Source organism: Macrosteles quadrilineatus, unplaced genomic scaffold (genome assembly GCF_028750875.1).
Source record: "Macrosteles quadrilineatus isolate MER2022 unplaced genomic scaffold, UCM_ALF_1.0 Scaffold_3__2_contigs__length_128488019, whole genome shotgun sequence".
NCBI classification, from domain to species: domain Eukaryota; kingdom Metazoa; phylum Arthropoda; class Insecta; order Hemiptera; family Cicadellidae; genus Macrosteles; species Macrosteles quadrilineatus.
This window is the reverse complement of record NW_026542596.1, coordinates 78,281,293-78,298,637: the sequence shown is the minus strand read 5'-3', so window position 1 is coordinate 78,298,637 and position 17,345 is coordinate 78,281,293. Positions and strand designations below refer to the sequence as shown.

Below are 17,345 nucleotides of genomic sequence, written 5' to 3'. Positions count from 1 at the left end.
CGTCAACACTAATATGTTATTTTGTGTCTACTAAATGTGTGTAAAACGACACAAAGAGCCTGTTATCTTCTGCCCGCTTGAAATGAAAGTCAACAGCATGTATTATGCAAACGTGGTTAATTTTCCATGTAAACTTTCCTGGATGAGTATGGTCGTTTATGAACACATGCTGCACCTTTGTATAATGTTTTGACTTTAAAAATATTTGTATCCAACCAAAAAATAAAATCATTAGCTATATTTATGGTAGGTAATATAAATTCCTTTTATAAACAACGAAATAGGCCCTACTGGATTTTACACTTAAAGACCATGACTTACAAATTATTTAAAACTAGCATTTCTGGTGTCAGTGTGATGGCAAACTCTTGCTTGTCTAATATAATATCCTTTGTAAATTTGGTTTGACTTAGTATTGTGAATCGAATGAAGAAGAGGTTACTAAATTTAATTAATGTAACTTTTTCACTGGTTTTGATTGGTTAATGAAATCATCTATCTGTAATAATGTAAAAAACAAGACATTTTTTGAATATTTATAGTGCTATTTAAATGTTTTAAATTGGTTAAAACATTTAGTTTAAATAGTTTGTACTCACATTTTAACTATATTCGTTGGTTTGCGGGACATTATTTTAAAAGTAAAACAAATATGGAGTTTTTTCTAGCCGAAATTGTATACAACTGTGTTTTTTTCCTGTTTCAGGTAATTCATCTCAAAAAATAATTTTGCTATGGTGAGTTAACAACTTAATACTAACTTTTCATTCATAAAACTACCATGCCAATGTAGTAGATTTGGTCTGCTCTGTGTGATTAATTAAATTTGTGTTTTAGCTTAATAAATAAAATGTATTAGCTACGAGTATTTAAATTATAAATTAACTTAATTTCAATATTATAAAAACAATGGGATAGCTCTGATCTAAAATGAATTGTGGTGATTATTTTTATATGACTTACCTATTTAATTGTTTGTTTTTCTATACCAGGCAACATGTGTCAATAATTGAAACACAAAACAAACGCAAATAAGAATTTCGAAGATGCAACTGGATAATTACATAACACACAAAATAATCACTTATTGACAAGTTAGTAGACTGAATATTACTCCTATTTAAAATAAAGTTTATTAGATACTTTTGTCTTAGTTTTGAGAAAAGTAAGGTAATAATTAGACATTCCTCTATGAATAATGAGTGCATACGATTTAAAACATATAAAATCATGTGGTAACATGATATAAAACAATTAATTGCATTTAGAATGCCGTACAAGTTATCTATTAACAATCTTTATTTACCATAAGAAACTAAATTCCCTGAAGATATTCGAAATACCGAGAAGAAACTCGATTATGCAGCTTCCCTGCGAAACTTGCGAAACACAAAGAAAGTTTGCAAGTTGGAAATAAAGACGGCGTTGGAGTATTTGAGACGGTACATTGTTATATGACTTCAGTTCACTCTTATGAAACATCTGCGTACGTGGTTATGTGTGGTAAAATACATTTATGACTTCTCATGTGTAAACCATCACCTAAGTTAGATTTTGATTAGATTCTCACATTTTCAAGGTATAACTTCTACAATAGGTATATTTCATCTACACGTGAAACAAGCATCGTAATTATAGTCTTAGTATGATACAGTCATGTTTAAGCTTTTTACCAACGACCGTTTTTTTAAGTAGCCGTTTCAGTACAGTTCTTAGAATTGAAAAATATCTCATAACATCATTGTTTACTTTTATAACAGCATAGGTTTACTCATAATAACACGTGTAACGGACCAATGAGGTTCAAGGATTGAGAGAGGAGAAGTAAAATTGTAATGATTCAAAATTCAACTAATCAGCTGTTCAGGCCAATTTAATTGTTGATTGGTATTAGTGTGTTTCGTTGCATCACTGTCAGTTAGTTTCAATGGGAGGTTATAAACGAAAAAATTACCTCTTTTAGAAATTATGAATAGTGATTTTTAGTAATTGAAACAATGTCGTAGGTAAAGTAGTGTACGCAACTCTACTACGCAACACTCGTAGAAGTTTTTAAGGCACTCGCCAAGGCTCGTACCTTAAATTTTCTACTCGTGTCGTTAACACTATCTTTACACAATCGTTGCGTAAACTACTATTACCTACGACCGTTCTTAAGCCATTCTTTTTAGTCCAGTTTTTAAAATTAAAAAGATTCACTTAACAGCATTGTTTTACCTTACAACACGAGTAACACACCAATCAGGTTCAAGGATTGTAAGAAAAGAAGTAACATTTTATTCATGTTGAAGCCTTCCGGAATTGGTAATCAATTATAACAGGTTACGTACCTTGACGTCCACAATTCCTTAGTCGGTATCCGTTGACTATAGTTTCGACTACTACGTAGTCATTATAAAAACGGAACGTTAAAATATTACATTCGTTGAATGTCGTCAAATCTTAAATACATCGAACACACAAACAAACATAACACGAACACGGTAGACATTTAACATAATCGGCCGGCCGGCACACGTCACTACACGTCAGTGACGTGTGCCGGCTGGCCAATTATGTTAAATGTCTACCGTGTTCGTGTTATGTTTGTTTGTGTATTTGGAGAAAAAATAATGCCAAGTGGTGTTATTTATATATTTTAAATAAATATTACAACAGCTGATAGAGCTAAACAGCTGATAGGCGCGGAACTGGTGGGCAGGAACTGTGACGTAGTGAGTGAAGCGTGCTGTGACGTCATCACGATCACTTGGACAGCCGAGGGCGGAACGTGGCTGGCTTACTGGCTATCGGCTTCAAGGTCAAATCGGACACCTGATAGTGGCACAGTGTTAGACAATGTGAAATACAGAAGGCAAAACAATCAATATGAATGTGAAATGAGATGGCTACTGCATCAAGGGTAAAGCGCATAAAGAATGGATAACGTCATCACAGTATAGAATTTCAAATAAACCATAAAAATATGAGACAAACCCGAATCAATTTTCAAAAGTACATTGTAATTATTTTAATTTTTTTTTATGAAATTATGTTTCACATAGTGAATGTCCCTATAGGGAAGTAGCTATTACGTAGGTGGCACGGTAAGACCGTATTTTTGTCCAATTTTAATGAAATTTGATTTGAAGGTGTAAGGCGAGATAAACTTGGATGAGTTCGCAAACCAGCATGATCGGACCATGGCAATGGGGTTTTATGGGGTAAGAATTTGTTGTTCTCATTTTGACCCTCAAAACACTACATTTTCCAATTTCTCTCTAGACCCTTTTAAAGAGCTTAAAAAACAAAAAAAATCAGTACATCAAAGTGTTTTTGTACGGTTATTATTTTTATGTACGGTTGTTTAATGTACGGTTATAAGTTAGAGATAAAAAAAATAATAATTTTAAAATTCCCTCGGAGAATATAGTTTTATAAAATATAGTTTGCTTGTTTCATGGATAAACGTTGATCAATCTTGGCAAATTTATTTATTTTGTACTAAGCTATTAATATTTTACTAAAAACACACTTTATTAGTTTCCCTGCAGCAGCAAACCTAGGTACTCATTTAAATTAATGTTATTTTAATAGATTTAATTGAAAAACAATTCAGGCAAATTGAAATTCGCATAGACGGTAGGTTTGCTGCGGCGGGGGTATTTTATAAATCAAATTATGTTCCACCTAACAATAGCAAGTGTCCTGACGCCAACTGAATTTGTTGTAAATTAAGCCTTACGTTATATAATGACTTAATGTGTCATTATTAGTTTTATGTTTAAGTCGACAGGCAAACAAGGTTTTCATTTATTTTCTGTTAATCTATGTATTCAAACATACCTTTTTGACTCCTACTGAATTTCAAAATAATAAAATTCTTAACTATACAAGTTATTAATTCAACGTTTAGATAATATAATAAGCATAGTTTATGTATTTTAAACTTAAAATAATTGTAATATTTTGATGCTAAAGATCAGTTTATCAACCATTGGTTTTGTCAGTCAGCGAGAGATGTACAAATTAATTGATTTGAGAAGTATGAATAAACTATCCTCAACCTCCTTTCAACCTCTTAAAATCATCTTGTAATGTACCAGATTGAGTATTGATTTTTACATTTTAAGCACATGCATGATGTCCAGGTGAACGGACATATTCAAGATCAAAACAGCCAACCAACATATTTCACAAAATTATAAAAAAAGTAACGTTTTGAGTTGTATCATAGATAAAACATACTGGTTGTATACATAGATTTTTTTGTACTGTACAGTGATGATGTGGCGTTTACCTGTATGTTAGGAGGGGTGGCCAATATAAATGTGACCATCTCTGCAACATGCCTTTCCTCTAGGAGAGTCTGTCTTCGAAGGATCTCCGGAGTACCTTTGTTTGTCTCCCCACTTGTCATGGCTCCTGGAGTGACGCACTACAACAATTAAGAGATAGTTACTCTACCAACAAAACTGTAAAATCTCAAATATTTATATTAATCGACTAACTTCATCTGTAATTGATCTCACCACTTAAATCACCCGTTATCAATTGGTATCAAATGGTCGTAAGTCTATTTGTTGCAGATCTCCAAATTGACAGTTCGACTCAGTTAAATATGATAAAACATCTTTGTGTGGGGAAATATGTAAACTTCTATTCACATTTAAAATATGTATTAACTACGTTAAGTTCACATTTGAGACGGTAAAGATAGCTTAAATATGGTAACATGCCAGCAAACTCGGGCGATATCAGACACAATATGCAAATTACAACAATCATTTAGTTTCCTTACTTAAATAATATTGGTTAATTGAATCTCTGGCAAGGAAATTCCCTCAGTAACACTAGATTTCAGATTAATTTGCTTGTTTATCATCTTATCTCTATTAAACGTTTATTAGTAACCATCATCCGTCCAGTCCTCCGTTTTCCCTAATGAGTGAGTGATCATTTTCTAAAAGGTCTATTATGAGTCAGTATTTCTCATTGATTGTTAACATGAACTGACACATATTCTTTAATCAATGTGTATTGCAGTTCGTCAAATCGGGGAAGACATAAACAACCAATTAGGGTTACTAGTGCAAAGAATGCAATAATAATGACATTATAATGTAAAGCTTCTTTCCATAAAGCTAATGAAAGCCGATTGTATGAAAGGCAAAATCGTCCGAACCCTTCCATTCATTAGACTGTTAGTCATTTACCCCAGGGACTACGTTACGTAACACTTGATTGACTATTGTGTCAGATAACTAAGTTATGTAATACAAACCTCGGTGTTTTCAAGACAATAGATTTACCGTAACTTTGATCCTAGACTTGGCCTCTGTAAACTCCGCCCTCAGGCCGTCTGTGAGAACTGTTAGCGCCAACTTGGAGGCTTTCAGGATGCTGTCTCGAGCTCCGCCTGGACTGGGGGGCAATCTGAAAAACGATTCCCTATTTTAAGCAAAGATTCGTTTAGCCATTGAATACTGAAATAGGTATCCCAGAAATTTTTCGTTAATTCATTACCAATAATTAGTATATTAGGTTAAGTTAGGTTGGGATGTTTTGTTTTAGGAATTTTACCTATTCCTGACCTAACCAAACCTATGTTATACCCGCAACATAGATAATAATAGAGATCGATGACCCGCAACGGCTGTTTTTCTGTAATATGACGAAAAATACGCGTACTATAGGTAGATGATTTCTCTATAGACCTACCTCAAATTTCTATAAAACGATACATTAACGATATTGTTTCTTCATGTGAAGCACTTTTTGTAATTGAATTCGCAAATATATTTGAACTTCAAACACAAATGATTACACCTCTGCAGGCCGTGGAACCAGTTACCTACGTGTTTATATTGATGATGTAGCCGTCGTCCACCCCACGGCCCTTCATGGACTTGACAGCCTCCCTGGCACATATGCTTGGGCCGTACACGTTCACGTCGAAGATCCTCTTCCATTCGTCTGACTTCCCGTCTGCAAAAGAATTCTTGTCATAGTAACTTTTAAAATCTCGTACATTTTTACTTACTGTTGGAAATAAACTGCAATCATGAATTCGTCTCAAGGTGAATGTGCATAGTAAATTCCTTCTCACGCATTTATTTTTCAAAATTCATATCTACATTATTAAAATAATTTGTTGGAGTTTTGTATTCAGCGAATTGACACGTAAACATTTTTTTATATGCATATGGGTATCAAATAAAATGTATTATCCCCTAAATTTGCTTTTTGTGGGTTTGGATGATATCCCTTGAAAGCCTCTCGTCCTATAGGCTTTAAAAATTGCATGGTTTGTGCTGATGTAAACTTTATTGTTGTTAAGGGTCTATCAGCAATCGTGGCAAACTCCTGATTATCTCCTGCAGTAATTGAACAACTATTGAACTATTGAACAGTAACTGTACAATTAATATATGAGCCTTAAAACGCACAGTTTGACGAGGAGTTCGGCACTTCAAATCTTTGAGTCTGGCTGTCGTATTGCCTACAGGTCCTTCATCAGGACACAAGTGTTTTGGATTTTTAAAGACAGACGTTTTATGTACACTTTTATATGAGTCATAATAACATGAAAAGCTTTTTCAATCCATCATTGTAGATTTTACCTCTTTATCATATTTATTTACTAACCTACAATGGGCACACTGGCTGTAACGCTGGCGCTGTTGATTAGGATGTCAACGCCTCCTAGAGTCTTCTCCACCCAGATAAACGCGTGCACGATGTCTTCCTCTTTGCTGATGTCTGCTTTTACCGCGTACAACTTGCCTCTGCATTCTATCAGCTCCTCTGCAATCTCCTGGAAAATAAATTTAATACTGTCAATTATATGTTACGATTGGGTTGGTGAAGAAAGGAACGGTCCAAAATATGATGAAAGTTTAAAATTTGGGAACTTTTAACATTTGACTTGTGTTGCCCTACACTTAACTATTGGTTAGGGAACTGGCCCAATACCCAACAGAAATCTTCTGATTTGACAGTAAGTTTTCAAATTAGAGTCATAACCTAAAAGTATTTACTTCAAATCGTCAAGAAGCTATTTAAACGTCAAGTAGCTGACACATAAAAAATACGAGTAATAAGAAGCCATCGTCCTTATTAGACTAACCAATCATCAGTTAACTCATACCTTCAAATTTAAGTTTATTTATTGTAATGAGGTAATAAAGTTTATCGACAAAGCTAAAAATCATAATGAATAAAAGTTACACTACTTTAGTTCAATAAACTTATATAAATAAATACTGTTTTTATTTAGCCAGCATACATAAAGCTCTTAATAATAAGCTTTGAATAAGCTTGAAACTGTTAAGGTTGCCGTTTAACATTTTTATTATTTCAAAACTTTTATCTTTACCATCTTGTATTTGAAATTACAAAAGTACAGCAAATATCACTTGTAATAATATATTTACTCATAATTTATTTTACATAATATTTTATTTGAAGTATTTTTGTAATTTCTGGTAATTTTATAACACGTACGATGCTGATTAAGAAGCTTAATTTATTTTGTATTCTTTCTAAGAACAAAACACAAGCTCCAAAAGTGCAACAAATATTAACCATTGTCCTGTTCCAATTTGATGAAATCATTTCATTCAAAAGGAAATAATCCGTTTTAATTCGTCTTCTACTGTGCAACACCTCGTATGGCAGTGCGCTTGATGAATGGCCCTCTAAGTGACTGATCACTTACGTCGCCACTTAAAAACACTCGTAACAATGCTTTCACCATTGATGGTAGTTGTGTAGTTGTCCAATTAAGATTCCTTATCTAATAAACCACGTTTTGACCAATTGTCCGTGAGGTAGTTTTCCTTCATTTCTGCAATAAAAGAAGTCTTTTGAGTCAATTACTCAGTGAATTTTACGCTTCATGATTTTCATCGTAATTGGTTTTAGTATTGAATTTACTTTCTTGAGTTTCAAATTACCGTATTAAGTATCCTTTTTTACTTATCCTACTATTATTCTTTTTTTTATTGTGAATGCTAAAAGCTATTGGTTGAACATTTAGAAATCCAGATACATAATAAAAACTATTACTTATTTTTTAAATTATTAACTAACTTACACATTTAGCTATAAATAATTTCAAATGAACTGCATTTTATTAATGTTGTTATACTTTGTGCTAAAACATAATTAAATAAAAAAGAACCATTTTAGTTCATTCAAGAGTCTAAATAACTTCTTTATCGGCGTTTTACGTGTTACCTAAAAATACGTCTAATAGCACTTCGATCAACATCTTGTATATGTATTTACCGTCTTGTAAGTCAACAGTATAAGTGTAAATATACTATTACAGGTATTATTAGACGTAGATTTTATATTTTCAGGTTTGTAGAGTCGAACACACGGATTTTTACATAAGTTAACTACAATCTTTCAAAAGGTTGTCTAAAGTACTGACGTTTCTCATTGTATAATGAAAGGTTCATTTACTAAAATATTATTTATTGAGGATGAACCTTTAGTAAATTTCAGCACATGTTGTTAAACATTCATAATAACATGTTTTAATATAAAAAAAAACAGTAGGCTATTGATCCTGGGAAATGTTTGTTACGTATTTCTGTTATTATAAATCTACCTTAGTCAACGCGTCGAAACCAAGGATCAATAATTTTCATATCCGTTTACACTATTATAGATAACAGGTATCTGATAGGCTATTCTCTAGCGGATGATTGTGTTCTAAGGTGCTTCTAGTTAATCATAGTTGACATCTGAACGCCCACGACAATAGAGGGCGTGCACGACCTTCTACATACAACCTTGCTAGTTCGGTCCACAGCTCTTGACCGGAAAGTAATATCTGAGTAATTTCTGAGTTCATTTCTGAGTCTTCATTTGATGTTGTTTGTTAAAAGAAAAATAACAACCCCTTAGAGTTCTAGGAATTGGATTAGACCGAACGAAAATGCTTTGAAGAGATTTTTCGTGTTTTCAACGCCAATGGTATTTTTAACGTTTTGAGAGGGGGTGGTCCTGACCCTGGTCTTGTTATCTAACGTCGACCTTATTAATTCATAGAGTCATTAACTCATATTCCAATAGAAAAATGTGTGTGAGTCTGGTAACGATTTCACTAGTAATTGAACAGACGACTTTTAGATTTGAAGGCAAGCAGTATAACCACTCGGCTACCCAGACAATTGTAATAGCTGCAAGCAGTGTAATATGGTCCGATTAGATTTGTACATATTCCCTTATGGCAACGTCAGAAATTTGTATTATTTGGAATAATGTTTTTGTATTGTATTGTTGGTCCTTTATAGAATACCTAGCTACTCTTCATTAGTGGAAGTTTAAATTTATATTACGTACATGAAGAATACCAAACTAACCTTATTACTATAATAAAACCAAATTCGTAATCTTATGGGGTTAGTGTGTTTCATGAACTTTCGCTAATAAAAGGAATTTGTGAATTCCATAATTTTAACAAAATTTATTACTGAAATGTGTTTTTAAAGGACATGTTTCATAAAAGATGTACTTTTTACTGAAAAATAGTGTTTCAAGTTCAATTCTTAAAGTTTATCTACCATTTCTTAACTAACATTTATTTAAATTTAATACCAAAGGGGTTTTTTGTCCTAGGACGCTAGGTATGAGCCCGAAATGTGTTTCACATTACTTCAGGCTAGACCCAGGGGTTGCGGGATTATCACTTAGATAAAATCCATTGGTGATTTGGCAGGATGTGAACCCGGAACCCTGGAACCGGAGTCCCGCGCTCTAACCACTAGACCAGCTCGCTCCCCGATACCAAAGGGTTCGGGTTTAATAGGATTACAAATTAAAAGTTTTTACATTCTTTACTAATATTTACAGCGTGTTTACATGGAATTATATTTTTTTAATTTCATCGAAATTAAATATGAACTATTCAATACAGCTCTAGTTTATTAGTAATTTTGTACCATTGTGGAGGATATATAAAATAAATATTTACAGGATGGCCCAAAAAAGTACTCATCATTTCACAAAAATTAATTATTATTTATTAGCTGTATTACTCTATCTTAAAACTAAGTGCTCTACATATTTTCTACTATTTTTTATTATATATTTAATTCGTCTTTGCATGTTATAATGCATGAGCACTTAGTTTTAAGATAGAGTAATACAGCTAATAAATAATAATAAATTTTTGTGAAATTATAAGTACCTTTTTTTCGGGCCACCCTGTATTTATACGTCAGTGTCCTAATGGTATACAGAGAAATAATAATGTTCCCCTACTGCATTCTATCAGCTCCTCTGCAATTTCCTTAGTTACCTTCTGGAAAATAAATTAAAAGCTGACAAGCATATATATTCAATATTTGTTTAAAGTAGCCAAAGAATACTTAACTACCAATTAACTTTATCTTTGTGCTGTATCCTTGAGATCAAAGCCCGTTCAGATAAAATCCAATTAACATTGTAACAGGTGGAGACATTAGCAGATATCGTATTACGATTCATGTTTTCGCTACCGATGTCGACTCACGGGTAAAGCTAACGCCTCAGGAAACCTCTCCAACTCTGATGACTCTGTGATCAAAGACAAGCTTCTCCAAGCTTTATTCCCCCCCCCCCTACAGCAGGGGGTTGTTATCAACTTTACCCCCTCTTTAACCACCGTTCTGTCAACTACCGGACGTTTTAACGACATCCTGAATACCGTCTTAATGACTGTTTGTGTAAAGTATCGTGTTTTATAACGAGAAGGTTGCGAATTCATCGTCTGGATGGTTTTAGCAATTTTTACAATGGCAGTTTAAATTAAATAATACTAGAGGTCGTCCCGAAAACTTTACCAAAAATGTGTAATGTACAAAAGACTTCTCTATTTTCACCCCAAGGTGTAAATAAAACATCTGATTGGAATTACTTCCATTTGTTTTGATTTTGTGTATATATTTCGATGTTATTTCATCACCAGCATAGCAACCCGGCCAATGTTATTTTTTTCAAATGTATTTTTGTGCTTACTTTTCAGCCTATTTTAATTAATAAAGAAATTCTGCACATCTACATGCAAATACCTTTCTAACAGTATGCATAGATTTTACCTGCCATGCACACAAGCCGTGAAAAAAGGTTTTAAAGAAACATGCTTGCCTATTAATATGTAGATTACAACCAAATATTATGATGGTTTTTAATGGTGATTGAAATATAAAATTAATTATATGTGAAAACTCTTTAATTTATTTATTTTAAAAATATTAGTTGTAACATATGTATTGTAGACTACATGCAGAACAATGTGCAAATGTAGTTACTGGGATGTGATCTCATAAGATATGAGTTGGATTCATGCAAAACTTCTTCACATACAGTTTTGGAATTTGTAATGTACTCCATTGCTTTGTATACGTTTAATGTTGAATCGTTTTTTAAATCTACGATATTGCAGAAAAACTTCTGTTTTGAGTTGTTTGAAAACCTTTCACCAATTATGTATCCATCGTGGATAAACATGAAGGTTTTTTTAGTAAAATGTATTTACGAAAAAGGTTACTTCATACCTTTACACGTTCACACCGTTTACAAGTGTTTTAAGAATAGAATTTTCTCAAATTTGACCTTTGACCACAAATAAACTACAGTCCAGCAAACATTATATTCACATTATATAGATTTTTTCAGTTATAAAATCAAGTTTAAAGGAACCACTGAGATAAAGCTGTAGAGAGGAGTAGCTGTAAAATACCGATTTGTTTGTTTTTTACTTTATCCCCTATTTTCAGTACATAGAGAAAGTAACGTTTCCTTTAAAGCTTTAGAGTTTGAATTTTGAGCAGATATATCCGTGTTTAAGGTGAATATGAATTTTGCCTTTTTATGTGAATGTGTGTGTGTATTTGTGTGAGTGTAAGTATTGTGTTTAAAGCTACGGACCACACCTGTGGTCCGACTTTGAAGGAATTAAATTTTGTATGTAGGTATTACTCAAATACCTTAGAGGAGTTTCAGGTGTTTTTGAAATGTTGATATTTAATGATAATCTAATATATAAAATTCTCGTGTCACAGTGTTTGTCTGCAAACTCCTCCGGAACGACTTCACCGATCGTTATGAAATTTGGTGTGTAAATTCTGTAGGTATGCGAATCGGACGTAAACTATTTCCCGTTTCGAAATTCTTAAAAGGGCTCCGCCCCAGTGGCTCTGGAGTTTCCCATGTTAACCTTATGAGAAATGGAATTAATGAATCTTAACAGCTGTTTCAATTAAACAAGTTGGTTCTGTTCTATGATGTTCAATAGCATTAAAGTTACAAGGATTACCAACAGGGTGCAGCACTATTATTTCTTTTACATTTATGACAACAGCTAATTTGCAACCAAAAGGTGAGTGAGCGTAGCGAACGAACTTCAACCTGGAGGCGAGTTAGCGTAGCGAACGAGCTAACCTGAAGGCAAGTGAGCGCAGCGAACGAGCTCCAACCTAAAGGTGAGTGAGCGTAGCGAACGAGCTCCAACCCAAAGGTGAGTGAGCGTAGCGAACGAACTTCAACCAGGACGTGATTGAGCGATGCGAACGAGATTATCTTGAAAATTAAACGTAACGGTACTTTCTTTCCATCGGTCTGTCTTAGGGGAAACCTATAACTTAGGCGATACGAAGTTCGCCGGGTCAGCTAGTTTCCCCATAAAATACGGGAAAATTGTATTTTCAAATTATTGGCAAAAACTTGATTACAGTTTAGTAAGCTATACTCCTTTTAACTCTAAATAATATTACAACCGACATTACTGTAATAATTACGGTTCAAAAGTTATTGCAACTTTTGTGATTTTCCCGATAAAATAGCATAGCTATTTACATTGCTTGCTCATGATAAGGGTTGTTGATAAGCTAACGGGAGAAAGTATGTGTAATATTGCTGATACCATTTTTTATGCACTATATCCTAAATGGCCAATCTGAAAGGGCAACGTATTATATATCGTATCTCGTAACTACTCATCAACCATCTTAATAAACAAAAAAAAACATAAAGAGAGGTAACTCTGAAACTATAAAATAGAGTAAAAAATTTTTAAAGAAAGACACATTCAACTTTGTGATTTAAAACTAGCTACAGCAAAAATATGAATGAGACGTGTACTTCAGTCAATGGTTTGCTTTTCACCGTGCACATCATAACCACTTTGGAACGTTTTCAATATCAGCACTGAAAAATATTTTAATCAAAAAATGCCTGACATTTATAGTAAACACATACTGTTGCTAGAATAGTTATTTGTATTACTAGCGGGCGTTGTGGCACTTTGCTGCACAGGAGAGAAATGTTTACGCACGAGCCGTAGGTGAGTGTGGCAAGTTTCTCGAGTGCAGCAAAGGCAGTTTGCACTCGTGTTACACATTATATTTTCCCTACATTTACTAAAAATCATAGAGCCTTTCAATCACTTTAAAACACGTTTTTAGGTTATCTTAAATCCAAACCTTGAACGAAATGGAAAACGCTGCACCAGCTGATCGTAGTCGTAATATCCTTAGTGCTGCCTTATTTTCAAGCGTACACGGATTACGTGTATAATAAAAACACGCTGTTTTGTGTTGTTTGGTTGGAATACTGGTGTGCGCCAAAGTAAAAACTGTGCGCAAAAGTATGGCTTTCCGTACTATAATCAATGCAAGGAAGCCTACTTTGTCGGGTGACTGTAGGAAAATAATATTTGTTACGATAGTTTTTCTGGCTGACCGAAGTGTTATGCCCCAAACCATTATGTATAAATCCATGTTAGGACAGCTTTTCGATGCTATGAGCTCAATGCCCTTAAAACAAAGCAGACAATGGCGTGGAATTAATACTTTTATACTACATTGTTGTTTATAGTGGTTCAGAAGTAAATCATGCCCACCCTATGAGACCGAGTCACCATTCTTCAAACACATACATTTTAAGTTACATAAAAAAATTTAAATACAAACCCATGCCTGAAAATATATTAACAATAGTTTTTCTTTCTGAGTGACTGGATGGTTATAGTTCATACCTTCAAAATTGAAGGCTGCTTTTTTGATCCCAAGTATTCGTCGATGCTATAAATGAATAATGCTATCCAATGAAATGATAAGGGTTGACATTAGAGGGTAACAATAATAAGGCCTGGACTGTTCCAATATGTTTCATGGAAAAATACCGGTAACGAAAAACACACACTGAGTTTGCAAAAATCTGCAACTATCAAACGACACAAAACAACTAAACAAAGTATACAAAAGAATATCCAAGCTGTGTAAATGTTTGGATTACAACTCGGAGAGCTGTGAAAGGTTAACACTAAACGCAGCCTTGCATGTGACGTGCCCGAGGCTGTGGTACTTTAAACCTCTCAACTAAGTTTCATCCGTAGAGGACACGAGCAGGATCTCTAGCGTGAAATAAGGACCTTCACCTGTTACTGCGACGGTTTACAAGGACTTTTTTAGGTCTGTGAAAAAATATTTAATAAAATAAAAAGTATTAATTATGAACTTAATTAATCCTTTGAAACAATGTTTGCGTGTTTATTTAAGATAAATGCAAATTCGGGGTGAGTTCCCTGTCCGTCTTTGTCATAAATACGATCCGTCCTTTATTTCGTAAGTAACGTAAGGTCAAATTCATTTATTCAGCCAGATTGACAAAACATTTGTATTGGCCAATATTCGTAACTGATAAAATTACATTTTATTTATATAAATTAAGTACAAATTGTTAAATTTGTGACCCACAATCCCTTCAAATGTTTAATCAAGACGACCAGAAAACTCCCAGCCGCTGCGGCAGACCTTATTTATTTTCTGTCATAAAGTGCATATGTCAAAAAAATTGACTTCCGCCCTTTTAACATTTACCGATTCATTTATCAAGATAGACATTTCCTGAATTGTCCGATGTCTTTTTCTCTTCGGCTTTTAAAGGGAGGTACAGGTCACGTTTCAATGCATTTAAAAGCTGCTGTCTTTTTCCAGAATTAGCGGAAAAGATTTTATTAAAATCCCATGGATATTTCAACGATTTCCTGTCCAAATTATAAAGCTAAGTTTAAAGCATCCTAAATCGCAGCATTTTGCTTTGCGTCAAGCCTAAAGTTATAGTAGGTACATTAGTATTAAAGTTTATTCTTGTGGCTTGCACACACAACGTTGTTTATAGTGTATAACCTTTATTTTTGTGAATTCTTAATACAGGAAACAAAAAATAACAACACCACGGACTTTTGAAAAATATCGTAATAACAAACTTTACTAAAGGGTAGTCGTTTCACTAATTTATTAATGAATTTGAAATGATAATCTAAATAACTTTTTATTATTAGTTTTACTTTCCGTAAATGATAATCATATGAAAAATAATTCTTGATAAATAAATTGAGTTAGTAGCCAGCTTAAAATGCATCCTAACGAAGTTATGTTTCCATAAAGTAATTAAATAGTTCCCTTCCGTTAAACAGTCTTTTAATTCATTAGTTTCTCCTACTCACTCTTCATTTCAATGTTTTTAATATGTATGCTTTATATATTTTCCACAATTAAAAACTAATGTACTATTAGTTATTCATTTTACGTGTTGCAGATATAAAAACTAATCCACACAAGTTTAATATTACAGTAACTGAATCACTTTTCATAGTGAAACTATATTTTTTTTATGATTGTTTAGATATGTTCATCTGTATATTACAGGTCTTTACTGCTACAAATGTTCCAAAGTGCAATTACCCCTTACATGTTATAATCGCACCAAAACATTTTGAGACAGTAACAGGTAGTGAGAATAAGTTTAGTTGTCCCAAGGTTACTAAATCAGTAACGAGGCAAACAAATATTTTTTCATAAACAAAATTTATTTTTCCATTTAAGATAATGTTAGTGATCCATTGAATGTTTTTTTTAGGCAATTAAAAAAAGGAAAAAAAACTGTTATTAAATATTGAACAATTAATTTTCAATGTTTCATAAGTTGAGTTATCCAAAGGTTACTATGGTTAGTGAATGACGAGGCAAAATTTGTTTTAATTTATTATTTTATTTAATCCATGTGTTTGAATGTGAATTAGGTAAAGAGAAGAAATATGCTATTATTTAATATTGAATAATAATTTTTCAATGTTTTATATGTATCCAAAGATCTATTACAAAATTTAGTGCTTGTTTTGTAGATGAGTACACTAAATTTTACAGTGTTTAAATAAGTTAAAGTTTTTAATTTTAATATTAAAATAGTTTTTAAGCGGCTTAATTTGTTTCAACCCCTATCCACTTTCTTGGTCATAACAGCTTGATCAAAACAAAATTCTTTCATCCTGACATGTCAAACTTCTTTACCTACCTTGACCCTGTGCTTCCTCCTGGCCAGTCCGACCACGGTCAGTCCGTGAGACACCAGGTCGCGGGCGACTGCCGCTCCAATGCCAGAGCTCGCTCCGGTGACCAGCGCTACTCGGCCTATCCAGCGCTCCATGCCTTTCTGAGCCCCCGCCATGACCGGTCTAGGGGCCGCCCGCGCCGCGACTCCTGCTCGGGGCCGTGCTAGGGGGCTACGCCCGCTACCGCGCCCGGGCGTCGCCGCACGCACCACCACGCACACGCCACCAGCGCCTCCCGCGCCGTAGTCATTAGGCCCCATCAACGCAATTGACGGACAAGAGACACCCCGTGCGTCTATTACACGGTAATGGATCCAATTTGGCGCACACGCACTGTTACTAGTCGGTAACCACTTCGATATTATCGGTAAAAATATCGATATTGTAAAGTACTCGTAATACGCTTGCTATGTGGTGGAATAGCACTGCCACACTGAACGTCTCCTTGGTGTAACTGATACAATCGTCGATATTGATACGTCTTATGTAAAACTGCGTGAGAAAAGAGTGGGAGGTTGATATAAAAACGCTGGGATTACTGCGTATTTGATACGTTACAGTGTGATTTCTGTGTAGAAAGTTTTTTTCATCAAAGTATTGATGGTAGAAACCTGTTGGTTATTTGTATTTCTTTACACTTCCAGTTTTTGGATGATATTACATACTGTACAGCTAATTTATAAATATTCGTGGACTACGTAGGTTTTTCTTGGTTTCGAAATGGAGAACAAAATTATGAATACTCCGATTTTAGAGGAAATACTGTGATTACTCAAACATACATGTACTTTACGTGTATTACTGAGAGGAATCTTCAAAAATAACATTTTTTGGATGGAAATTATTTGAGTTTCGTCCGTGTACCTTGAACTCTAGCATATTTTGTTGTTTCTAAAATAAAGGATCAAACTGATGGTACATTACATTTAGGTAATTATAACACGTTTAGAACATTCTTTGAATAATCGATGCAGTA

The 17,345-nt window shown here is 33.8% G+C and overlaps 2 protein-coding genes across 2 annotated transcripts in view; one reads left to right on the top strand and one right to left on the bottom strand.

The window, feature by feature from the left end:
* Positions 1 to 17,345, top strand: part of LOC128988484 (uncharacterized) — a 730,054-nt gene that overhangs the window by 535,959 nt on the left and 176,750 nt on the right. The window lies entirely within an intron of this gene.
* Positions 2,629 to 16,705, bottom strand: LOC128988481 (farnesol dehydrogenase-like). The gene is made up of 6 exons (XM_054409810.1): positions 16,333 to 16,705; positions 6,628 to 6,796; positions 5,838 to 5,967; positions 5,292 to 5,415; positions 4,280 to 4,417; positions 2,629 to 2,814 (listed from the first exon to the last, which is right to left on the bottom strand). Exons 1-6 carry the CDS (start codon positions 16,627 to 16,629, stop codon positions 2,746 to 2,748), a joined length of 927 nt encoding a protein of 308 aa, XP_054265785.1. The 5' UTR covers positions 16,630 to 16,705; the 3' UTR covers positions 2,629 to 2,745.